The 26,765-nt window shown below is 48.2% G+C and overlaps 2 protein-coding genes across 9 annotated transcripts in view; one reads left to right on the plus strand and one right to left on the minus strand.

Annotated features, from left to right (window-relative positions):
• The window catches only part of LOC117222729 (peroxisomal leader peptide-processing protease), a 32,399-nt gene that overhangs the window by 901 nt on the left and 4,733 nt on the right, over positions 1-26,765 (plus strand). The window lies entirely within an intron of this gene.
• ITP (ion transport peptide) lies at positions 233-26,765 on the minus strand. Of its 8 annotated transcripts, none has more exons than XM_033474602.2 (4): positions 25,507-26,765; positions 6,008-6,660; positions 5,273-5,393; positions 233-3,591 (listed from the first exon to the last, which is right to left on the minus strand). In XM_033474602.2, exons 2-3 carry the CDS (start codon positions 6,655-6,657, stop codon positions 5,273-5,275), a joined length of 771 nt encoding a protein of 256 aa, XP_033330493.1. In that variant the 5' UTR covers positions 6,658-6,660; positions 25,507-26,765; the 3' UTR covers positions 233-3,591. The 8 variants fall into 8 exon arrangements, with proteins under 8 accessions (XP_033330493.1, XP_033330492.1, XP_033330494.1 ...); XM_033474601.2 differs by lacking the exon at positions 25,507-26,765 and adding an exon at positions 21,288-22,899; XM_033474603.2 differs by lacking the exon at positions 25,507-26,765 and adding an exon at positions 17,472-17,881.

Consider the following 26,765-nt stretch of genomic DNA (forward strand, 5'->3'; position numbering starts at 1 on the left):
ATTATTGGTTTTTACTTTACCAGCGAGATCGAGTCACGATCGAGTATACCGCCATCTACGATCAATTTCCACCGCGACAACTTCGAAATTACGTATACACGATGCATATATGTATAATCGATCGCGTCGATCTTGCTTCTTCGTGGTGTCGAGACTCGACTACCTATATGTAATGTTGCATTTCTACGAAATGGGAGATATCGTTGTCGAAACGAAATCATTTAGACGGTGATTTTTCAATGATTTGTTTATTCATGCGCAGCGAGAGTAGACTGAAGTAGCTGTGTGTCAGTAATTGTTTTGCGTATACACACACACGAGAATACGCGCGCGCGCGCGCGACTACATTCGCGCGCAGTGAGTAGTACACGTACGCATCGCTCAGAGGTATATGTATAAAGCGAATACATACAATTTATTTAAGAACATCGACGCGACCTTGTGCACACGCTTATGGGGGTGCGCGCGTTGCTTGGTATGCGCGCGTATGTACAATTTATGAGCTCGTCTAGCTATACATTTTTTGACAACCACGCGTTCTGCTAATTGTAACATATATTTTTATTCGTATAGATATATTTATATATATACATATGTATATGTATACATGTATATATGTAAATATATAACATGCAGCATAGTGCAATATGCGTTACATGTAAAATTTTACAAGAATCAAATTGAACGGAATAGCCGCATTCTTAGCCGTATCATTTTTCGTTTCTACTTGCATGTGGTTAAACACAGAAGAAGCAACGATCGTGCCGGACCGTTGTTACATTGTAAATCATACGAGTAGAGACGGTTTTACAGAGAGGATACAGATAGAACAAGAGCGTGGTACGTGCCGCGCGATTATATGTATCTCGAATGAATTTCAGAGACGCGCGTTATGCCGAGAAAAAAAAGAAAATTGTAAACGTGGTTGCGGCGCAAAAGAGAAACGAAAGTAACATCACGTTTCGGCAAAAATATTTCGGAACGATAGCGAAGTCGGAATGGCTTCAATACTGATCTTGGAATGGTTCGTTGTTCCCTTCGAACGGGGAATGCGTCGCAGCATTAAATAATATTCGATAATGTCGAAGGAGCTTCGTTCGGCGCGGAGAATCGCCGACGAGTCCCTTGTACGAGAGTAAAAATCAGAGATCATCTATTGGAGCGTAATCATTGTAAATTATACACGGAAACGAGGCATTCCGGTCGGTTTTCTTAACGGTTTCCCTATTCGATAAGCATATGTGGAAGAACATTGTGACGTACATATTATAAGTTTTCTGACCGCTTTACGATCGTTTTCCTCCGAATCGAGTACGCGAACAAATAAATAAATATACTACGTGTCTACTTTATACGGATAACTCCGTTCGCAATCTGACAGCGTTCTAAAGCTCTATCCGTCGACGTTTTTCTCTCTCGAGAACTTTCGACGGTGGCCTTGCGAGTTTTCGCAACTATACCGTACCAATTGTAATAATAATAATAATAATAATAATAATAATAATAATAATAATAATAATAATAATAATAAGTATGTTATAAACTAACGATATGATAATAATACTAATGATAATAATAATAATAATAATAATAAGTGACAGTTGTCATAATAAAAATAATAATAATAATAATAACAATAATGAAGATGACGACGACGTTGATAATAATAATAATAATAAGAAGAATAAGAATAATAAAATATTGGCGACAATGGTAATGATAATAATAACGACGGGGGAGAAATGATAATGGTAGTAGTGACGATAGCAATAATGGTAGTAGAAATGTTAGCGATATTAACGAATGTGACAACAGTGGTAACGATCCTTGTTGCGACGAAATTTTTAGAAATGGTAGCGAAAATATTGTCGGAAAGACAAACGGTCATGGTACATGGTACACAGCAGTAATAGCTGCAATAAGGTCGTTAGCATCGGCAGTAGTAGGGGTCTCGCGATGAATGTTTGTTAACCCTGTTGTTACGACAGTTGGCAATTGGAATGGTAATAGTACCGGTAATCATAATCGAAGAAAACGACGAGCCCGGACGAAAAAGTAACGTGAATTTTGCGGTGAACGTTTCTCAACGCCGCGCGCGATTCGTATGATTTTCCCGAAACGGCTTTCTTGTACCAGGCGGTAAACGAAAAAACGTTGCGACTGACTGGAACAACTCTACAACTGAACCACCGACCGCGATCGAATAATTGCGCGAGTACTACGTACTGAGTACTGGTCTTTCGTTTTTCTGTTCGGGTGCGTATTAATTCTATGGTATAACCGAGCGAGAATGTCCAACGAATCTATAAAAAACTCTATCCATTTGTCTATCTATCTATCCACTTATCGAAAGCATACACTGTATAAGTAACCACGTAATCGATAGTTGATTTCTGCTACGAAATAATGTTAATATATATATATATTGATATATATGTATATATATATTTACGTGTATATATATATATATATATCTATCTATATATATTAATATGCATATATTTATATTTATATATATTTATATATATTATAAGAAAATAAAAAATAATAATTGTCGCAATATCGACAATATGCTCAACATAAATAATTAATAATTATTAGCTGGATAAAGATATATGACGCGATACATGAGCGCAAATATTCTGTCGACTAGATTCGTATGGATTTAACCGTACGCGTGCGCACGTACGCGCGCGGGCGCGCGCGCGCCCACCCGCACGCGGTCACGCATGCACGATAACGCTCGTACCGCTTCGGTTTTTTTTTATAGGTTGACGTTCACCGGTTCGCAAGAACGAAAACCACGAGAATCACGGTGAGATTTTTTTGTCGGAATTCTCGAAATTTCCAAAATATAATTTAAACGGCTCGCCCGTAGAGATAATACAGAGGGGAGACGGAACCGGGGTTGATTCGCGCGTAAGATTTTGCCGCCTTACTACGAATAAACGCATATCGGATGCTGTTGCACAGTTCGATGGACATACGTCGTCGGCTCCGTGTTTTTATGGCGTCGCGGTATGATCTATCTCTACTCGAGAAATCAAAGAGGAGACACGGCGCGGTTCTTGTAAAACTTGCTGCGAGTTCTCGACATAACGAGCAGCGTGTGTTCCACTTTTCGGAAGTTTACAGGCAATGCGACGTAAACGAATTATATATCACCGGGTTTAATAGTTAGCGGACTGCAGCGTACCGTGGCGTATAAAACAAACGTCGCGATTATTTGTTGCATGCTGTTGGTTTCGCGTTTCTTCTTCTTCTTCTTCTTCTTCTGTTGTTGTTGTTGTTGTTGTTGTCCGATCCGACGAGAATCTTTCGACGCGTACGTTGACAAAAAATGCGAGAACGGATACGGATACGAATACGAATACAAACACGAATATACAAACACGAATACGAATACGAACACGAACACGAATACGAATACGAAAACGAATTGCTCGCGATAGGTCGTTCGTTTCGTAATCCCTTCGCCTTTATTTCTTGCGTCCTAGGTAACGGGCCATCTCCAGGAACTTTTCCATCTCGTCCTCGAGCAGCAACGCTTGAATACAACTTGGAAAGTATTGTGTACCGAAGCAATTTTGCCTGGAAAAGATAAAGGAAGGCGCGCGAAACACGCCGTGAATCTCATTAAAACCGTGATTTTTCCCACTTTTGTCCGGCTACGGCTCGAAAGCCGAACCGACATATATCCGTCGGCGACACGAATTAATTGCTCGACTCGATTTTACCAACATGTATCGATCGGGATTCGCTCGTTTCCTTGAAAAAATCTCGCGGATCTTGCATCGGTAACACAGTGGTCTACTATGCGTTTTGGGCGGAGCGTTCGCGAACAAACGGCTGCTGCGAGGTTGCGAAAAAACCATTTAATTCGTAGAAAAAAAAGAAACGACCGAATCCGAGCGATAATAGTTCGTCTCATTCTGCTTCTAATTAGGAAGAACCGAGTTCTATTCATTTGTATATACATTTTGTACACATCGTAGGTCGTGTGCGCTGGTATCGAGTGAAAAATGAAAAATCGCCGTGGTCCTCGATAAAAACCTGCAAAAATCTTGGCTCGCTGCAAAAACATTTTTTATAACGGCTTGATACGCGACGAAGGAGGTTCCTGCGCGTCCTTTGATCCTCTGAAAAATGTTGGACAAAAAATTCAGCATCGTGTTTCAGCGTCGAGTCACGATCAAAAAATATTCCCCGAAAAATAATTGCAGCGTGGAAATATAAAAAATAATTTCCAGCAAAAGAGTGGAAAACCACAGAGACACCGAGCACACAGGTTACACAGGGTGTCCCAGAAATGTCTCGCGATCCGAAAGTGGCGGGTTCCTCGGGTCATTCGAAGCAACTTCTTCCTTTATAAAAATGTTCTCCGAGGCACCGTTAACGAGTTATCAACGAAAAACAGTGACCAATGAGAGGCGAGCTCGGCTGGCGCGAGGCGACCGAGCCAATGAGCGGAACCGGGCTTCGCGCGCTGGTCGGCTGGGCCGCCTCGCGTCAGCCGTACTCGATTCTTATTGGTCACTGTTTATTCGTTAATAACTCGTTAACGGTGCGTCGGAGAACATTTTTGCAAAGGAAGAAGTTGTTTCCAATGATCCGAGAAATCCGCCATTTCCGATTGCGAGACATTTTCGGGACTCCCTGTAGAGCGCGGTACACGCGAGATTGCAATAATATTTACGAGGCTGGGAATCGAATACCAGCAATTTCTGCACCGATTCTTCTTCGTTCGCGTCCTCGTTACCTGTCGTCCCCGATTCAACGAAGAATTACCTAAACGCGTGTCCGACACACGAGAGAATTTCACGTGTCGCCGTTGAACGTTGAGTGGCTGTATATTCTTGAGACGACAAGGCCGGTTATGTGTGCGACGTCCAGATACAATTTTCTATGTATATATACCAAGTTGATTCGGCATGCAGAAACGTGGAAACGCGGAAATGCAAAAATACAAAAATACAAAAATGCAGAAATATTAGAAAGGTATCAGCGATGAGGGTTCATCGGAGACGAGCAACCAAAACATAAAACGTACGAAATAGTTCGATAAAAAGAGAGAGAGAGAGAGAGGGGGGGGGGGGAAACTTGAAACGAAATTCAAGTTCACTCGTTCGAGTATCATTTCGAAAGAAAACGGCTACACCGTGAAAGAGTGGCGAGCCGTGTAAAGAAAAAAAAAAGAAAAAATGTAAATCCGGTGCAATGTAAAAGGGAAACGCGCGTCGAAGGAAATCATAAACGTAAAACAAGAAGCTACCTAAACCCCGGGTTCCGCTCCGTGAAGTTGCTTGATCCACGTTTGGATTTTCTCTACTTCGTCGTGCAGCAACAGCACGTCTATGCATCCTTTGAAGTAGTCTGACGTGAAGCAGTTTTTCCTGAAAGAAAATATGAGAAATAAGATCGATAAGATCGCGTCGCATAGGTTATGTTTATACCATGGACACCTGTCTCGGATCTGCCCCGCCGGAGCTGAACGAAATTCGCTGCGGGGGGAAAGGAATTTTCATCGGTGAGTTGGGCCTCGAAATAAACACCTTCCGAGCGAACACGTGCATTATTAGCTGGAATCGACGGCAAGTACCGACGCAAAACGTGCGCACGGTTGCCGCGACGATCTGTTCGATCGCGTTCTACCTACGTACGCGTGTACACAGGGGTCGGCTGCAGTCGACAGTTTTGCTGTCGCGGAAGCATCGAGGTCGCTCGTTTCGGAGTTCATTCGGAGTGGCAAAGTTTATTTATTCCAGGCTCGAACGATCACCGTTGGAAAGCAACAGCAGATCGCTTTCGGCCCGATCGCGGTCGAACCGCGAATCCGTGAAAATACATATAGGAACTGTACATACAAGATAGGCGCACGGGTACGCAGGTGCGCGGGGCACGCTGCGCGTAGGCACACCTGCGTAGCCGCGCGACACACCGACGCGCATAGAAAACGTAGGGAGAAAAAGAAAGAGGATTCGTAGGAAACTCGGAGGGATTTCTTTACCTGCACAATTGGTGTAGCTGCGGCTCACGGAACAGATTGTAGCAATCCTCGCAGATACGATCCAGTCGGGCGAATATGCTTTTGTCGTATATACCCTTGCATTGGATGTCGATGAAGGATCGTTTACCCAACGGATGCCCGTTCAGGATCCCGGCGTCCGTTAAGCCGATGCACGACGTGACGAGGAGCAACGTCATCGACCATGCCAGAACGGAGACGAGTCTCGGGCAAGGTACCGGTAGCGATAACGTCGACGGTGACGACGACGACGTCGTCGACGATTCGTTCGACAGCAAGGCTAGACTGGAGCAGGACGACGTCTGCTGCACGTTCCAGACGTACGGCGACAGTTTCGACGGGGACCACGTCGACGACGCCGGCAGAACGATGGACGACGTCGGACGGCCGGTGGTGGTCGCGATCGGTTTCGTCGGCGTCGGTACGATCGGTATTATCGGCGCCGGTGCAGATGTCGCCGTTAGCGCTGGTGTTGTCGACGTCGGCGTCGGCGTTGGCGCGGACGTCGCCGTCGACGTCGCCGCTGGTGCCAGCAGCACGCTCGCGACGGATGACCGGGACGTTGAGAAACGCGGCAAAGATTGCGACGAAGGAGACGACGATGGCGATCGAAGCCTCTGTTGTCGATGCATAGTCTAGAAAATAGAGAAATAGAAGCTGCTGTATACCAAAAATCACGAGAAATATACGGATTAATGATTGATAATTATTAATAATGTTATTGTTAAATATTGACAGCTGGAAACGAACAATGGGAACGGAACGGAACGCAACCGAACGGATCGTGACGCGCCAGACAATTGGTTCTCGGAGCTAGACGACGACGTCGAGATCGCAGAGATCGACGTCGGCGGCATCCAACGTCCGTCCCCGAGACCCTAATATAATAATAATAACAGCTAGACTAGAATAATCGAGGCGTTCGCTGGAAGCAATGCGACAGACGCAAACGGAAGACGCGTCGTCTCGCGTCGAAACCGCTGTCGCCTTCGAACGGATCCACCGAAATTGCCTTTATTCGGCACGCGTGCACCGAAACAAGGCATTTCCATCTGCTATATTCGCACACATGATATTTCTGCTCTATCCGCATGGACAAATTGCGGGACAGAAATCGGTCCGAGACCGCGGTTCCGGTGAAACAAAACGTTAATAATCGCGAAAGCGACGATCGTCGCGATTAAATGATCGGCACAAATGATCGAAATAAGAGACGTATGTATCGACGGTGACGCGACGGCGACGACGTTTCGTCGTCGATCCTGTTCGAACCAGCAGGAACGCGAGGAGGGATCCTGCTTATCCGAGGCAACGCGAAAGGTAAAAGTAAAGATGTAAAGCACTCCTAACCAGTTCCGCTGCAGTCGCTGTGAATGGACCACACGCAAGTAGGCCCCACCTGTAAACGTCCTGAACCGACAACTTCATTAAGCAGAGCTGAATCGCGGCGCGGTGCGGCGCGGCGCGGCAGGATACGGTACAGTACCTACAGCTCGCCGCGGTACAGGAGAACGCGATATAGCGACAGCGTAGCAAGACGTGACGTGGCATTGCACAAAACCTCGTAGCAGCACGGTAGAGCACAGCGCGTCGCAACGCGGCCCGGCACGGCGCGGCACGGCGCAACACGACGCGACACGGCACAACACATCGCGCTACAGCGCGCTCAGCAGAGTTGAACACGGAACGGCACGGCACGGCACAGTTTAGCACGGTTTAGCACGACACGGCGCGGCGCGGCACGGCAGAGCAGAGCACAGTACCGCGTTCAGGCGCACTAGAGATCACAACATAGCACCGCCTCGGTATCGCGTAGCAATCCGCCGAGCCAAGGGGGCCTTCTTATGCAAGCCGACGCGGGACATTGCGAGATTCTCGAGCGCACCACGCGGCTCTCCTCCGTTCCTTCGTTTTTTCTTCGTCTGATCGGCGGCACCTGCACACGCCGAGGAGAACGTTTCGCCCGGTTCTCTTTTTTCGGAACATAATCACCGCTCCCGGGTGGGATCTTATTTTTAGCCACAACCGATTCTCGGAACTCCCGTACCCGCTCCACTCTACATCGGACCCTCACCTGGTAATTGCCCGCAGCCCGATCATTTTCCTTCTAAAGTCGCTCTCGTCGGTGTTGATCGTTAAAGATCGCCTACGGATTTACAGACACGGCCGCGCGCGCTCACCGTTAATCAACGTCTCTCTCTCTCTCGTTTTTCCTCGTTTATCTCGTCTTTCGCCTATTGTCCTCCATTTTTTTGCGACAATCCTCGCTTCCGAATCTTCGCTACGAAATTCATCGATATTCATCCGTATCGTCGAAAGCAAAACGTTTCCGGTTGCGTCGGAAAAAGAAAAGAAAATGGAAAGAACCGCTGTCTCGGAGTTCGTCAGCCGGTCGAAGGGGACGAAAAAAAAGGCGGGGAAAATTTTCGCAAGAATTATTCCCGCGCGTTCGTCCGCGGGAAATAATCGAGAAGAGCGAACATCGCAGGCAAAGGGTAAACACAGCAAAGAGACGAAGGCTAAAGAGCAGAAAGTGGCGAACGGTGAGGGGCGAGAGTCGAGAGAGTCGGGGAGTCCGGGAGCCCGAGAGCCGAGAGAGTCGAGAATAAAGAGCGAACCGAGTGTTCTTTAAACGAAGAAAAAGTCAATGGAGACCGGTTGCTCAACAGGTGAGGTCTTTCCTCGGCCGAGCGCTACGCACAGGTGTGCAATCTGCAAATCCCCTTTCGCAAAAAACCATACGCTCTTCGGCACCGTTTCACGGTTATGTCGTCCGATTTCGTCCGACGCGCCGCCGCCCCGAAGTCCCTTTACGCTTTGCGTCTAGCTCCGGCACGGATGTATATATATATTAGCGATACGTAGAAGCCACGAGGGATTCTACGAACTCGAAGTCGCTGCTCTGTTTTCTCGCGCGGCGCGTACCTTCGAAACGGATCACGGTAGTAAATTCTCTCCGATCGGCTTGTAAACAAAAATGGGTAATTCGAGAAGAGACGACTGTTCGAGAGCCTCCCGGCTCTCGTTCTCGTAGCCTCGGCGATCGTCAACAACGATAAAAAAAGCAGCCGCGAGAAGGCTCGAATAATCGCGTCTCTTCTTTTAACAGTCTTCCACGACCGCGCTGGAAAGCTCGAAAATTTTCGTAATATTAAAATATTATATAATATTATATATATATATGTTATATTAATATATATATTAATATTCGATTAAACAAAAGCTACGAAACAAACTTGTACGGCATCGATTGCTTCATCGGCATTCGTGCTTTTTGCGAATCTTATATAAGATTAAGCAATCATTTTTAACGCTTTGCACTCGAAGCTATTTTAACTTCATTTTTCTAACTTATAGTATTTCTATTTTATATGGACAAATGCATTTTACGCGCATGAAATTGACACTTGGGACTCACCCAACGATTACATTCTTAACAATCTTTTGAATCGAAACTTTATTAACGTAAAAGTTATCTTAAAGCGTGATATAACAAATTTTAGTGGTGTGCCTCAGAGTCACCGCTCGAGTGCAAAGGGTTAATTTTTCAGTAATCGTCCATTCGGTCGTCGATCGACTGAATTAAAAAATGGGGAGATCTCCTCGTTCGGTTGGCTAAAAAATCGTCCATTTTTTGCTTACAAGCTGAACGACGATTGGAGAGGATTTACCGTATCGCGCAGGAACATCGACGAGAGAGAGAGACAGAGACAGAGCAGCGATAAATAATATAATATAAAATATATATAAAATAATATAATAAAATAATATAATATAAAATATATAATATAATAAAATAATATAATATAAAATATATAATAATAAGAGCCGCGCGTTCTCGCAACTTTTCCAGCGGAAACGGCGATTTATATCGATTAATTCGAGCAGCGCCTAGAGCATATCCCGAGCGCTAGAAAGAGCGATTATTCGACCCGAGCTCGGTGGACACCGAGCTGGGAATGAGCGAGCCTAGAAAAGAAAAAGGGAAACGAAAGGGAGCGAACGAAGGAAGAAAGAAAGAAAGAAAGAAAGAAAGAAAGGGAGAAAGAAACACCGACAATGAGAAGGAGACGGTATAAACAAGTGTAGGAAGGAGTCGCGTTGAACCGAATCGAGGCCGGTCGATCGAGCCGGGGGATAAGGATGAAGGAGCCACGAGGGCGAAACGATCTATATCGTTAGATACATCGTTGGCTCTCCTCACCAGGTGGTCCTCTTCCCGTGCCGGATGACTCAATCGTGAGAAGGAGTTGCTCGACGGGCTTGCAAGAGGCATCGCTAGGACCGCGAGCGCGCGCGCGCGCGCGTCTCTACACACGCTACGGTTCCCCGTGGCTCATCCGTGTCCGAACATGCGACCGTAGTACGGCCACACCACTGTGCGCGCGCGCGCGCCAATACCACCGCGCGATCGTACGCGTGCGCGAGTACACGCGCGCGGCCCTCCGCAAACATCTCGAGCTCCTTGCGTTCTTTTGCGAACGAACGTTCTGATATTCTTGCAACTGCAAATACAGCGTGCTATATAGACGACGAGCAGCGGTTTTGCAAAAGCGGGGACCGATCAGAATTTTCTTTCTCGTCGTCTGAAAGACGAACGGCCTCTGGAGCAAAAAAAAAAAGATTCACTCGAAAATGAGAACGGAGACAAGGCGACCGGATATCTCGAAGGGAGAGAAAACGAAACTGGCTAACCGAACGAACGTAAACGATCGCGATGCACGGCGAAAGTGCAATAGCGAACGATAAGGATAACGCGATCGTTGCCGACGGACGAGAGAGGCGACGATCGTTATTCGAAGGAGGAATCGAACGAAAAAGTCTTGTAAAAATAGTATATCGTTCGCTGTTTGAAAGCGAACTGTCAAACGATGAAAAGGGTACGAGACGCGCATAGTCGAACGAGGTTCGAGAACATTCCGGTGGGCTCGCTGGTACATAACTAGAGGTACTTTGAAAGTGACGCGAAAGTGCTGGTTATCCGATCATGATCGAAGATCAAAGTGGTGGGATAAGAACAGGTGGGAAAGAGACGAGAGAAAATGAGATAGGGAGGCTCGTCGACGGGACGGAGAGCGAGAGCGAGAGCGCGAGGAGGAGGGGGGGGAGAAGGAGCGAGAGAAGGAGCGCGCCGAGGAGCGCGGCGAGGGGTGGGGGGCGAGGAGCGAGACGCGAAGAAGCCGAACAACTCGAGGAGAAGGAGAGATAGGCGGGTTGAACGGACGGCGGAGGATCGAGGCGTCCGGCGTCCTCGATCGCGGGATCTTGGAGCAAAACTAACGATCTCCCGCTCGCTTGTAAGATCAACACGATGATAATTTAATACACGAGATCACCACCCAGGTGTGCTCTGACGTGTACAGATGCTGCGTGTAACCTCGACGAGAAGGGAACGGCTGAGTCGACAGAAGCGGGAGTCTGTATGCGATTCCGAACGCGAACTCGAGCTCTCTTTTCCTTCTCGTTCTCCTCCTCGTCCTCCGCCTCCTTCTTCTTCTTCTCTTCCTCCTTCGCCACCACCACCGCCATCGCCACCACCACCACAACCACCGTCAACACACTACCACCACCAACGTATCACCATCAACAGTAACAGTAACAGTAACAGCAACAGCATCACTAGCATCACCACTACCACCACCGGCGCAGTCTCTCCTCCATCTTCTTTTCTCCGTATACCCCACGCCCCACTTACGTCCATCCAGCCATCCATCTTCCCACCCGCTATATCTTCCTTCTCCTTTACACCAAGAAAAAAAAACCGGCACTTTCAGATGTCACCGATCCAACTGCGATCTTTTTTTTCGTCATCATAGAACCGAACAATGTTATTACGGTGTGCCGAGTTTCCGTTGGTGTTCGCGGCGCTCGGACACAACAGAGACAACAACAACAACAACACGAATCAAAAAATTGTCAGCCTATCGGAGAATTCGTCGTCGGTCCCGCGAACGCGAAACACGCGCGCACGAATACGAAGAGACACGAGAATCGGAACAAGGATAAAGACGAGAGAGGGTACTTGTACGGTTTTTCTGGCGTCATTCGGCTTCGTGGAAGCAAGTTCGATTCGGCGAACAAACCGGCGACATGAACGAAAAGAAAAAAAAAGGGGAAAGAAAAAAGAAGAGGGAAACTGAAACGACGCGTTGTTGAACGCGATTTCTCGGTGCTCGAATAGAAACTACATAAATAGAAGATCCAATGACGTCAATCGTTCGCGTTAATTACATAAGAACAGTCCCCATTAACCTACGCCGCGGGCGAACGAACAATTTAACATTAATCGATTCCAACAAACACTCCGGGGCTGCTCTCGGACGAACGGCTCGCCGATGACGTTGAATTCCGTTTTTTTCTTTTGATTTTCTTCGAAGACTCGGGGATCGTCGAGAGAAACGTCGAGTCGCGGGTTAAAAAATTGTCGATACGATTCGACAAACGTGAATTCCGTGAAAATTCGAACGCGCGATCGGTATCGTGGTTAAACAGTTTAAAAGTTGACCGCTTTCTTATTTTGCAATTCTGCAAAGTTCCGAGACACTTTCGTAGGAAAACGCTCGAATCGATTATATTATCGGAACAAGTCTTATAATAAATATAATATATAATATATATAATAATATATATAATAATATATATATAATAAATATATATAATAATATATAAATAAATAAATAAAAGTGAGAAGACCGAATTTATTTGGAATTTATTATATTATATATATAATAAATTCCAAATAAATTCGGTCTTCTCACTTTTGCGAAGCAGCGCATTATGCCAGTTGGTATTGCTGTTTGTGGTAGGTTTAGCGTTAAAAATACGGAACCGAACCCGGCTCGGTGGCAAGATCGGTCCGAGAGAATAAGTTCAACGACGATCGACCCTGAGCCGTTTACGACAATAGAATTTCATAAACGGGCAGGCAAAGGAAAGGACTCGCGGCCTGTGTTCGCGGCCTGAACCGCGATGGCAGGCGATGACGACGACGACGACGATGACAAGTCGATCCTATTTTCCGTATCGTACTTTCCTTCGAACGCGCCAATTTCATCCGATTTCGTCGCCGATTGCGCCGATGCCTCGACGTCTCTGCCACGCTAATTTTCGTTTTCTTTTATCAGAACCGTCGTCCGTTATATTTTTCTACGCAGCAGAAGCAGTTCCGACGTAAACATTAAAAAACAATCGATGCAAGCAATTTCTGGGAAATTCATGCGAAACGACGAAGAAGGTTTCTCTCCCGACGAGTTTGTATACAAGGCGAGCCGAACCGAGCGAGCGAGCGAGCGAGGCGCAAGAGACCACGTCGATATGAAACTTCGTATGTAATGCACGTAGTCGACGCACGGGTATTTGCAAAGGAATGTTCAACAGGTGTGTCGTTTCGATTGAGCTTTATACGCGCGAACACGCCTTTCTTTTCGTCGTCGTCCTCCTTTCTTTCGTTCCTTCGTTCGTTCGCCGGCTCGTTCTCTCTTTTCTCGCTCTTTCTGTTTCCCGCCCTTTCGGTATATCGTTCCTTTCGACGCGACGCTGCTCTCCTCGTGTGCCTTTCTTTTTCCCGGATCGATTGCGACAACGGCGCAAAACGTTACGCACGGCGAGCATTAGAGGAACGTCTCTGTACATATTTCGAACTCTATTTCGTTCGCCTTTTTTTTTTACCTTTTTTCGTACTGCGATCAAACTCGAGCCGTGACAGAGGGAGGGAGAGAGACTGTGCGAATTTCGAGACTCGAAACTCTGTTTCGGATCTAGCGGGTGTATCAATAATTACAGTAGCAATTGTGGCGACGTGAACGTGAACGTAAACGAGAAGCACGTTGGATGCGACGGATACGAGACGATGCGACGACAGAACGATGTTTAAATCGAGCGAAAAGATGGCAGAGGCAGAGCCGTCGCCGCCGGATCGGAATCGCTGACAACAACGTATAAGAATACGCGCGAGCGTCGACACAGAGACTGCTGTTTCTGCAGACCTTGCCGTGGTGGTGGCATGTCTCTCTTCTCTTCTCGGTATGCCTGGAATGGTTCTCCAACTTGGAGGTTAAGAGGAAGCTGCGAGGGGAGAATCACACGATTTATTTACGCGATCCGGCTGGTCAGGCTGCTGCCAGAGACTCCACAGAGAGAGAGAGAGAGAGAGAGAGAGAGAGAGAGAGAGAGAGAGAGAGAGAGAGAGAGAGAGAGAAGTGCAACACCGTGCAGCACGCTATCTCGCATATGTAGGACAAAGCCTGCTCTGTTGGTCTGTGCGATTGCCCACTTCTAACGCGGTTCTGGGCATCGGTGTTTCGATCTTCCTCCAAGAGCGACGATCTCTCGGCCGTGCGCGCGCGCACCATCATCTTGCTGGTGCCATGGCGATGCGATGCTCGACTCGCCATGGTAATCGGAATTAATTACGATCGGAATCAACCGTTGTAACGGCTGCATCGAACCTGGCTGCCGGAAACTCGAAGTACCGAGGAGCCGCCTCTCCTCTCGACGATCCCGCGGAAAACGTTGCAACGGCAACGCGGAGAACATATATAACAGCCGAAACAAATGCAGAAACAGAAATAAGAGTAACCGAAGTAGTTACTACTGCCAACAGCGTCGCGATTGGACATCAGCGACCGACGACCACTGTTGGTGGGGCAAAAGCAGCGTTGCGGCAGACAGCTTGGCGTCCTATGGTTCGCATTACGACAAGCTGCCGCCGCTGCCGCTGCCGCCGCCGCTGCTGCCACCGCCGTCGTCGCTGCCGCTCCTGCGCCTGCCGCAGTTGCCTTTCTCCGCTCTACTACCTTTTCTTTATTTCCCCTCGACTACTCGCGATCTATCCACCGATGCTTCGTCTTTCTCTCCTTTTTATCGCGGCTCTATTTTCCGTCTCGCGACCGTCGCTTTTCGGCTTCGAACTCGCGTCGACCAAAACGAAAATTAAAATTCAACGAAAATTAAGCGAACGCGGCGAATCCTTCGAACGATTGTCCGACGTTGCGTCGTCGCGAGCATCGTAGACAGCGCGGATCGGTTCGACGACGTCTCGCGAGCCGACGCGATCGGTAACCCGGACATCGTTCCAAAGAATTTGCAGCGGCGAACGCTGAATTTGCGCGCTCTGTTGTTAAGTTGATAAGTTTCGAGAGGACGCAACGAAGACGTGTTCGTCGTCCTAGAAGAAACTCGTTCGGCGTTTTTCGTCGCAATAGAGAGCACCGAATCGTGGCGAATTCGCGTTCGGTTCTCGCTAACGAAAGCTCGTCGAGGATCATTTCCTCGCCTCGGTGTGATACCCGTTTATTCCGAATCGCGCGTACACGTTTCTCGAGAAATCCTCGCGAGATAACCTAAAAGCTTCCGAGCGGAGTGGAGCGCGGTGGGGATTAAAACTCGACGACTAATTGCGAGATAAGGAAAGCGGGTGTGCAGAGGCAGGTAAACGTGCGCGTACCAGAGTACGCACGCGCGCGCACGCTCGCTGAGCGAGTTTCTCGAGAGAGGCGTGTCGCTGCGAGCTACAGGTGGCAGCTGCTAGTTCCTCCTACTCATTCTCCGCGTCTTCTTCCGTCGGCGTTTCTTGTCTTTGCGAATCGCTTCTTTCGCTTTCTTTTACGGTTGATTTTTACAATTCTTCTCTCGGTTTCCCTCGGCTTTTCCTGCGCCTTTTTTTCCTTCGTTCCCTTTTTTCTTTTTCTGCTCTCCGACCGATCTATCCACCAATCGTGTACCATGTTCGGCTCGTCGCACCGCCGATATTCTTGCACGGAACGAACGATACGGTGCAATATTTTGTAATAGGATCGTCCACGGTTTTCGTCTAAATCGAAAAGATGGTGGCAACGCGTCGGGTGGCGATCGGAGGAGGATCGTGGATTCGATCCCCCGAAGAAACCGACCTGCGAATATTCCCTTTTTTTTGTTTCCTCTCCTCTTCCCGATTCCCGTTCACCTCTTTGTAGGATGGAGTTTCGGGCATGAGTCAACTCGTGTGTTTGGCCCTCGGTCGTGGTCGTGGTCGTGGTCGTGGTCGCGGCGGTCCCGAGTAAAAGATTCTCTGAATGAACTCTAAAGATAGAGATCCCCTGTGTGTATCTCTTTATTCTCTTTCCTCTCTCGCCTCCCTTTCGCCTCCCTTGCCCTCCTCTCTCTTTCTCTCGTTTATTTCTCGTACAACCGTCCCTTCCTCTCCGTCTCTCTCTTCTTTTCCCATTCCTTCTCTCTCTCTCTCTCTCTCTCTCTCTCTCTCTCTCTCTCTCTCTCTCTCGGCCGGCTCTCGTTAACCTTCTTCGGACAGCCGATGGTCGAATTCAGCGTTACTATGTTCGATTTTGCCTCGACTTAAAATCGCCCGAACCAGCTACACACGCTCGCGAGGAGACGACGACGACCATCGAAGATTCTCGTGTTTCTCTCTCTCTCGATGATGATGATGACAATGATGATACATCCTTTACGCGATGCTCGCGATTTAGCGCGCGAGACTAGATTTTCGGAAATTTCCGGAAATTCGACGAATAAGATCGAGTCGCGATTCCGACTAACCCGTTTTTATGCTCGATTCGAGAGCGCAGAGAGTCGTTCTCGGTACTTCCGGAAATTCGACGTACGCACGGCTCGCGTAAAACGATCTCGCGAAGAAGAATCTCGCGTCGAAATCGCGGGAAGCCGCGAGAAACGGTGTAATTATCTTTTTTCATACCGTTTGCAAAATACGTACGGTTTCGTTTGGAAATAATATGTACGCGTAAAAGATGGAATGAATGACAGACAGACTTACATTTAATAGCTCCTCTTGCCTTGTCTTTTCTCACGTTCTTTTTCACTCTGCTTCTATCGACCCGTTCTCCCAACACACACGCGGCTTCGCTTTCTTTTTCTTTCGCTTTCCCTGTATCGGGATACTCCTTTCTCTCTCTCTCTCTCTCTCTCTCTCTCACCTTTCGTTTTACGCTCGAAATAGAGGTACGCGGCGCGTTTCACATGTCTTTCCTCCTTCCACGATCACGAACCACAAACGTTCTTTTCACGGAAATTTCCCCGGCGGCGGCAGGGCAGTTTCACGCTCGTTTCTCCGAATTCCTTCCTCCTTTTCTCCTTATCTCCTCTTTCTCCTTTTTCTCCTTTCCTTTCCTTCGCTACGGTTGCTCTCGTTTGGTTCCTGGCTGCCCGACACCCTACCACGCGCCCTGCCCGCGCCGTCTGTCCACCCTCCCACCCGCCCCCTTTTTGCCTTTCTTCTCTTCTACCCCTTTCCTTTCCCTTCCGCTCTCTCTCTCTCCCAATTCCTCCCGATCTCCTCGATATTCCTTTCAATTCCACTCGACACCTTCTCGGTTTCGACTCGCGAAAAGACAGCGAGAGCCGACGAAATGTCCGCGCGCGCGCTCGTTGGTCTCCGGGGAACGAAACGGCGTCCTCCCGTCGATATCCCGAGGTTCCCTAAACTACTCACTAGCAAGCTTGTAGAAGAAACTTGTTCGAAGAAGATGTCACCGAGCAACAAAAGCGTTCACAATTTCGGGCGCGACAACACGTCTTCTGCGATGTTGCTGCTCTCCGGGCGACGATTTAAAGCGACAACCATGTTTCGGTTAGCTCCTCGTGTTCTCGGTGGGACGCGCGCCGATTCGCATCTGTCCTGTTTCGCAGGAGTAGCTGAAACGTCGCGGAAGGAAACACGCGAGACAAGTACCACCGCGGAACTGTGGTATCGCGATCTCGAGAAAGGCGCGCGCGCGGCAGAATGCCCGCCCGCCTCCTCGACCACCCACCCCTTTACAGTTCCAAGACCGTCGGGCGTCGGGACCGTCGAGATCGTTGCGTCGTCGGGCCGGCTCGCGTCGCGTCCCCGTCCCGTCGCGACGCGTCTCCCGGCTCGGCTCGTTTCGCGTCCCTGTGGCCCTGTCTCTATTTCCGACCCTGTCCCCCGTCTTCCTCCCTCCGCCCTCCCCTCTCGCGATCGAACGCGATCGGGACGCGCGCATAGCCGAATCGAACGCGACGATCCGAACGACCCGATCGGATTTTTTCAAAACACGGCCGAAGATTTTTTCGCTCTCTCTCTCTCTCTCTCTCTCTCTCTTTCTCTCTCTTCGCTTCCGTCTCTAGCCTCTAGTCTCTTTGTCCGATATTACTCGCGCGAGTACGCGCGCGAGTAAGCGTCGCCGGTCAGTGAATCCGTATACCAAGAGAGACGGACATATCTTATCTTCCATCAAACTTTCATAATCTCTTCTTACATATACGCATAGCTCGGCCGCTCTCTCTTTCACAGGCTCTGTTCAGATTCACCCCTTCCCCACTTTTTCCAAGAACGCGCGCGCGCGGTTTCTATGTCGCTCGCGGAACTATACATATAGTTGTTGCAAATAGATGGTGTCGGCATACGCCTTTGGATTCGCCTTTAACTGTATCGCGTAGCCGCCCGTATTCGCGCGTAATATGGCCGAGTCACTGACCAATCAGAATCCCGCGTTCCGGTAAACTCCCCCGACGCGTTATCCGCCACCTTCGTCGTTGCCACCTCCACGTTTGCTTCCACTTTCGGTTCCCTCGAGATATCCGTCTCTCGGATATTTAACACCGCCGCGCCTTCTCTCGTTCGAACGCACGATTTATTAGCTCGCCACGTTGTATTCCTCCCTCCTCCCCGTCTTTCTTCTTATTTATACTCCTCTATGCTTTCCGACTCTCCTATTTCCACGCGTCCTTGTTCTCTTATCTCTTTGCTCTCTCTCGCGATTGATTCCCGATTCGATAATCGCCGATGCGTCGTGATGGACGTTTAACCCCTTAACGTGCACGCTCGAGTTAACTCGAGCGCGCTAAACTTGCCAAACTGTGCACGCTCGAGATAATTCGAGCGGCGTTGTACTTTATGTTGCTATAATTTTTCACACACGAATGCGATCGAGAATTGAAAATAACAATTGAAAGCAAAAAAAAACAATCGTTTTATTGATATTTATCATTTACATGTGGGATTGTAAGCTATAACACTTACTTATTCAAGTATAAAATATATCCTTTTTCTGCTTATCACTTACGACTTATCTCTTCCTTGCGAGCCGCTTTCCGACAGCGTATTCATATTCAGATCCTGATTCGCTCATTTTTCAATATATATTTTACTAAAATATAATGTAAAATAAAATATAAATAATAATATATATAAATATAGTAATAAATATTATAAATACTAGTATTGTTATTATTTATGTTTTAAAAGTATAAATAAATATTTTTACCGATAATAATGTTTATTCTGAAATGAGAATTCGAAAAGAAAGATAAAAAAAGGTCGATGTGCGTGTAATATTACGATATTCGACTATTTTCTGCAATGTTATCAAAATCCAAAATGGCAATACAAATTTTGATTATTCTTGTATTTTTGTAATTTTCTTGCCAAGACAATGTTCTAGATTGTGTTTTTCTACATTTAAAAAAATTTATTTTTTTTGGCCGGCCTTTTTCAAAAAACTGTGCGTTAAGGGGTTAAGGAAACTCGCGACCGGAAACGCGAGATTTGGAATTTACGCGTTGGATTTACACGTTCGTGATCCACGCGAGCGTGACAAAGCAACGAGCAATTATACGAGCGCTCTGGATTTTCCCAAATACTCAGGCGAATGCGTCGCCTGCAGCCAGTTCATGGAACACCGAGCCGTTCTAATTGTAGCAAGTGCCTTGCGGCAATGCGCGTAAACTCGCGTAAACTCGCGTAAACTCGCGTTACAGTTGCATCAACCGGCGGCGCAGCTGCGTTGATTGCGACATTGAACCTCTTACTCGAACTTGGTCCGAAGCTATCTTTCTCTTCTCTTCTCTTCTTTTCTTTTATTTTCTTTTCATTTCGCTCCTCTTGCTTTTCTTACGCGTCGCGAAGGACGCGTGTTTCACGGTTGACCGTCGATCGACAAATAAAAAAAGAAAAAAACAAAGAAAGAAAATCGAGAAAATATTTTCACACGGCAAGCAGAATCGGCGAACAAACCTAGTCGAATAAACAAAGTACGCGAAAAGAAGGTTCACCGATTTATAATATAGAATATATCATTATATTATTATATTATTATTTTAGAATATATTATTATTATAATATAGAATATATTATATAATATATAGAATACGTAACAATGATTGTTGCGTCAGTCTTCCAAACGGATATTGTTTTCCAATTGCCTGCGCCCTACGCGAAGCGGATTGGTCGAAAGTAATCGCATAAGGAAATGGTGGATTCCTTGGGTTATTCGAAGTAACTTTTTTCTTAGCGAGAATGCAAACCGCGGCTTCGTTCACGAGTTATCGATGAAAAAACGCCGACCAATAAGAAGCGAGCTCTGCTGACGCGAGGCGGACCGGTCAACGAGCGCGCGAAGCCCAACTCCGCTCATTGTACAGTAATATCTCTCTAATCGACGCTCGGATTGTCCAGAAAAATCGATAATTTAGGGAGAGGAGATACGATTATTCGATTCTTGCGATTCAGATTTATACAGGGTGTCCCGAATATATCTCGCAATCTGGGAGAGGATGATTGCTGAGGTGATTCGAAGCAACTTTTTCCTTTGCGAAAATGCGATCCGCGGCTTCGTTTACGAGCTATCGATGAAAAAACGCCGACCAATAAGAAGCGAGCTCTGCTGGTGCGCGGCGGCCCGGCCAACGAGCGCGCGAAGCTCGGTTCCGCTCGTTGGCTCGGCCGTCTCGCGCCGGCAGATCCCGCCTCTCATTGGTCACCGATTATCGTCGATAACTCGTGAACGAAGCCGCGGTTTGTATTTTCGCTAAGGAGAAAGTTGCTTCGAATCACTTCAGGAACCCTCCATTTCCGTATTACGAGACATTCTCGAGAGACACCCTGTATATCCAAGCGCGTGTTACACAATTTGAATCGAATTAATACGATCGCGTGCAACTTGTACGAGTCGAAGCAATTTTTACATTCTACATTGTAAGCGAGGAAACGACCCGATCGAACGTTACGAAAGACTTTCGAGCGTTTCGAATATCCTTCGAAATGTCTTCGAAGGGAAACGTTTCCTCGATTTCTATAAAATTCCGACGATTAAAAGGAAAACCGTCGATAACGCCGGTCGATCGGAAACGAATCGGATAGAACCGGATAGGTTAGGATCGCGTCGTCCCGATGCTTCGAGCATTCGATCGGACGGCGTTTCGGCAGAAACGTTTCCGGCGTGTTTCCGATACGGTTTGTTGGTCGGGTCAGTTACTCGCGGGAGCAGCATTCACTGTCGAAACTCACGTAGCGAATCGCAAAGCTGACACGACTTCTCGTAACACGACGACGGTCGTTGTCCCCCATGGTAGATCGTGAGCGCCGACGGCAGCTTCATCTCCCTCGACGAACACCGTGCCCGAGCCGAATCAGTCCCACCGATTTCGATGGTGCTCCTCGAATGCTCAAGATAACATTATCTCCTTATAAGTTCGTCAAGATATCGGGCACTATTTTTTTTCGACGTGGAACAATTCACGAGATCGACCGCACTCGAATCTGGTACAACCGAGACACAGAGCTCGGTTTGTACGCGCGACGCAACTCGATCCTGTTACTGCCAACTTCGTCCGGCTCCGTCCAGTGTCGTCTATTCGCGCGTTAAGAATTATATACTCTTTCGTCGGCTCGTTCCACCGCGCGTCTATCGCCTCTCGTCGTTTTCCAACGTTAAACGTGCCGCTATTCTTTCACCGAATTTTGCCAGCATTTCGATTGCATAACAGCAAACTCCGCGCCGGCTGTCAACAGCGAACAGAGTTGATAGGTTTAATGTCTGTATCCGTGCCAGCCACTGCATACGCTCCAACCAATTTTCTCACGCGCTCGAACCGAACGAACATCGGCCGCTCGGCTGTTCTCCTAGGCGGCAGAATCGTCGAATCTCGCGCGCGCGAATTTCCCTCCGGTTTCACCGATCTACGCGCGTACACGTAGATATTTTACTCCTTCCCCTTCTCTCTCTCTCTCTCCTTCGCTTTCCTGCTCTCTCTCTCTCTCTCTCTCTCTCTCTCTCTCTCTCCCGTGTTCCTTTTCTCCTCCTATGCTTCCCTCGTACCGCGGCGGCTCTTCTTATGCACAACGATTATCTTCTTAACGCTTTCTTTGATCGTTTCTTTTTCAACCTCGTGTTCCACGGCGGTCCGGCTCTTCTTCTCCTCGCTTAAATATTTTGTAACCGCGTCGTCCAGACTCTAATTCTCGCGAAACGTGTCGACTCGTACATTTATCAAACTTTCTTCCGCGTCCTTATTGTATATCGCACGAGGAACGAGCACAGGCTTGCACACGCGTTTGCATCTCGACACGGTATATATATATACACACTTTTTTTTATTACTGTATATCGGCCGTTCCCGATCCGATTTAGCTGGCCGAGAAGAACGTTCAAAACACCGTCCGTCGTCTCCGGCGCTGATAGTGTTACGACATTGTTCCGTCGTTTTCGTGGAGCATTCGTCGGTGAAAGCCGAAAGCGATTCGACGAAGGAGAAAAGGAAAGATACAAAGGCCGCCCGCGGGCACGACCGCGACGAGAGCGAGAGACGCTCGACTCCGACCGAGACGAAAATAACGGATCGTCGTCAGTGGAAACACGCGACAGCACGGCCGGGCTCGATTAGTTTCGACTTAAGACGGGAATAGCAAAGCATCGACAACAGAGTAGAGACCAATCGCGGTGAATACTGACTCGGACTGGTCAGTGTAGGGCTGTAAAGCACGCACACGGCTCGCCATCCTTTTCTGTTACGACCGAGCCCCTCCGTAGGTACGACTGCCACTTAACGCGGAATGGACGGTTAAAAGACCCTCCTGTACGAGTCAAGCGGCCACTCGAAACGACTACGATCAGGCCTAGGTTCCTCTTGCGCGCAACCGTTCATTGCTACACCCTCCCCTCTACCCGATACCTACTTCTCTCCCACCCTCCCGCGTCGCCCTTTCCGATATACCTCCGCACGCGCATTTTCTCGTGCATTAAATCATATGCGCGTCGAGCCAACGAGCGAAACAAACCGTTTCTTGCCATGCATCTCGATTCGACCGATCAGAAACCGCGAATATCGATGCAGCAATTTCGTCGAGCCGCGAGTCTGCTGCGACTTTTCTAAATAAAATCGGACCAACCGCGTTTCCGATTCGAACACCGTTTTTTCGCAGGAATTAAAGTATTATTATATTAAAGTATTATTCCTGCTTCCAGAGGCTTCCGTAAGGAGAAAAGTTAAATCGAAGATTGCCGATAGCGATCGCGAGCGCCGGCGACGCTGAATTGTACCAAAGAGGAGAAGGCGAAGAAGGAAGAGGAAGCGAGGCACCGCGCGCGCGCGAAGGAGATTTAATAAGAGAAAAGAGAAAATGTCCTTTTCAGACGAACGTATCGCGGGTAGAATACTATAAATAACCCGACAACTTCTCTGAAAGCGGAAAGTAGCTCGCCTTCGAGTTCCGTAGTAAATTCCCAGAATAGCTTTCTGGATCGGTGTTCGGTCGATCGGTCGGTCGGTCGGTCGGGCGATCGTTAGGTCTATCGTTTCCTTCATCCGTGTGACTGTCTCGCAAAAAATATCTACGTCGACGCGTCGCGTTCGATTCTTTCGATCTCGGCCGTATTTTCGCAACAGGCAGAAATATCGTATGCTTCTTGCGTAATAATGTCTCTCTAATTGACGCTCGGATTGTTCACAAAAATGGACAATTTGGGAAGAGGAGATACGATTATTCGAGCCTTGCGGCTGGTTCTTATAATTGTGGACGATTTATAACTATAAAAATAAAGCGCAAGGCTCGAATAATCGCATCTCCTCTTCCCAAATTGTCCATTTTAGTGGACAATCTGAGCGTCAGTAAGGGAGACATTACTGTGTCGCGGGAGTTCAAAGTCGAGATTTCGACTACAATTTATTCTTCTCCGCTTCGCGACTCGCACGCGCTCGAATAATATCTCCTGTTCCCAAATTGTCCATTTTTGCGTGTAAGCTAAGCGTCGATTAGAGAGAATTCACTGCACAGTAATGTCTCTCTAATTGACGCTCAGATTGTCCACAAAAATGGACAATTTTTGGCAGAGAAGATACGATCGTTCGAGCCTCGTTGCTCGTTTTTTTTATGGTTATCGATTATCAACAACTATAAAAACGAGTCTCAAGGTTCGAACAATCGTATCTCCACTTCCCAAATTATCCATTTTAGTGGACAATCCGAGCGTCGGTAAGGGAGACATTACTGTACTCCGTTCTTTCGTTTCCCGCGAGATATTTTTTTCGCTTTTTCTCGCGCAAGCTTTTCGGCTCCCATCCGCCATTACGTGCGCGTGCACGCGTACTTCGTCGGACTCTCGATAGAATTACGCGCAGCCCTCGCGATTGTCATTGTTAACGGCGGCGCGGCCTTCGTCATTGGGTCAAGATCGAAAATGCGCTCCGTATCGGCGCGCTTCGCGGAGAACCGAAGGTAAGAGAGAACCGAACGAATATTTCGAGACGGAGAACGGAGACAGACGCGTTTCATCGAACGACAAACTATTCGACAAAATCTCGATCTTAATTATTGTCACGCGTTTTGTCTCCCTTATCTGCTTCGAAGAGAAGTAGGAAGGCAGACGTGCGGACACCTGTAGTTCGCACGGACAGCGTGCCGGCGCGTAAAATCGTTGATTTGCTCGGCGTGTAGTCGGTAACTTTCCGATTCGTTGACGACGACGCGGCCGGCTTCGAAATAGAACGCGTACTCCCGAACGGTGGAATCGACTTTAGTCGAAGAGAGCTCCCTAACTGTAGAGCGAGCCGAGCGAGGCGGGTCCGCGCGCGTATCGATGCTTGCGGTCGGTTCGAAAATTTGAACGTACCACGTGCAAGCAGCCGCACCGATGCGGTGCGGATCGACGGCGGTAGGTAGAGATGTCTCCCTCTCTGTCGCGAGAGCACGCTGCTCGAACCGATAAAAGCCGCAACGCGATGGCTGGCCGAACGCGACGCAGCTGGTCGAATTTCAATTTCGAGGGAAAAACATTCGGAATAAAATCGGACGAAAAGAGACGAAATTTCCTAAAAAAGGAGTCAAGCTTTTGGGCGAAAGTGGGAACGACGTGGAAAGTTCTGAATGAATCTACGCGCGGTTGCCCCGCGCCGCCCGGATTCGGCGGGCTTCGTCTCCTCCGCGCTTGATTCTCTAGTCACGCACGCGACACGCGACACGCGACACTCGACCCTCGAGCGCGCGACACTCGACACTCTCGACACACTCGACACTCGACACTGAACACCGAGGACGAATCCGGGACCTCAAAGACAATGATGGGCGACCGACGGTTCGTTCTACCGGGCGGCGACGGCGAAAACCGATTTCGAAGCGGTCGAAACTCCCGGTCCCGGGAGGACCGAAGGTCGAAACCGGAGATCGAACCTAGCGAAAATCCCGGGAGGGCCGACTATGCGTCTCGGCAACTCGGAAGGAAAGATCGTACCTTTGATGTTCTCTCCCTTGTACAGCAGCAACGGTACCACGAACAGAATCCTTCTGATCCGGGCGTCGCGGCGTTCCGCGTCTAATATACACCTCGCGGCGGGTGTTCGATGCGTGTGCGTCCTTCTCTTTCAGGGAGAACCCCTTTCTGCGCCACCCCTTCGAGCCGCCCGGAGGAGAATCGCCGTGTTATTGCTGCCCCCCCGGTCTCTCTCTCTCTCTCTCTCTCTCTCTCTCTCTCTCTGGTTCGAGTCGCCTTCGCCTTTCTCGCACGGTGCCATCAGCTTCCCACCTAATTGCGAACACACAGAAATAGAGTCTGCAATCTTCTTCTTTGCGGATAACGACTGGCTGACGTACCGTTCATCGTCGACCTTTTCTCCTTTTCTCCCCTTTCCCTTTCCCCGTACCTGTACCTGTACTTGTACCTGTACTTGTACCCGTACCTGTACCTGTACCTGTACCTGTAGCTCTCCCTTATCCCGCGCTTTTTCTCTCTCTTTTCCTCTCATCCTTGCCCTCTCTTCTTCTCCCTTTTCGTCTCTTCCCTTTAATCTTGGTCTCTGTCCCTTTTTCCCTCGTTTCATTTACCCTTACGTTTCCGCCTCGAGTGTCCGATTCCGCTCTTCCGCTCCTCCTTCCCAATCGTGGATCCTTTCAGTCGTTCCGCCGAGATACAGGCGATCTCGTGCGATCATGTATAATATCGCGATCAACGCATTCGAAACTGACCAAGGGAAGACGCGCGGAAATGTGGGCGTCGAACGAAAAAAGAAACGACGGTTGATCATCGACGACAATTTTCAGATACACGTGGCGGCACGCGGAAAAACTGTGCCTCGAGAGTGCACGTGTCGCTATTTCGTGTTTCGTTACTTTTATTATGTGTCTGTGTTGAAATTGGGAAGAGCAAACGTGGACAACCGACAAGGAACAGTGTTCCCAAACCTTTTGCAACTCGATTCCTTTTACCAAACTGTAATCCTGACGTAACTTTGATTTAACCCTGACACAACCTTGACATAGCTCGGAAAAATTGAAATTGAAATTCTAGCAAATGGTATCTTCACTCTTTCGCATCTCAAAAAGGGAGACGTTACTATACCGGGTCGATCGATCTCCTGAAAATTCGTTGGAATTTCGACGTCGCCGGCGCAACGTGCGAAACGATCGTGAAAGGATCGCGCTGGTATTCCCGCGAATGTATTTCCGATCCGCCGTCGATCGGTGCGCGTTTCGTCTGATTCTGTCAATTGTTCC

This window comes from Megalopta genalis, chromosome 10 (assembly GCF_051020955.1).
Source record: "Megalopta genalis isolate 19385.01 chromosome 10, iyMegGena1_principal, whole genome shotgun sequence".
NCBI classification, from domain to species: Eukaryota; Metazoa; Arthropoda; class Insecta; order Hymenoptera; family Halictidae; genus Megalopta; species Megalopta genalis.

What these genes read in the sequence shown, in the direction of transcription:
- ITP (XM_033474598.2), bottom strand. Translation starts at nt 7,453, where the DNA reads ATGAAGTTGTCGGTTCAGGACGTTTACAGGTGGGGCCTACTTGCGTGT. An exon ending in CAGCGACTGCAGCGGAACTG is followed by an intron (nt 6,661 to 7,375) that starts GTTAGGAGTGCT and finishes TCTATTTTCTAG; the next exon opens with ACTATGCATCGACAACAGAG. An exon ending in CAGCTACACCAATTGTGCAG is followed by an intron (nt 5,394 to 6,007) that starts GTAAAGAAATCC and finishes ATTTTCTTTCAG; the next exon opens with GAAAAACTGCTTCACGTCAG.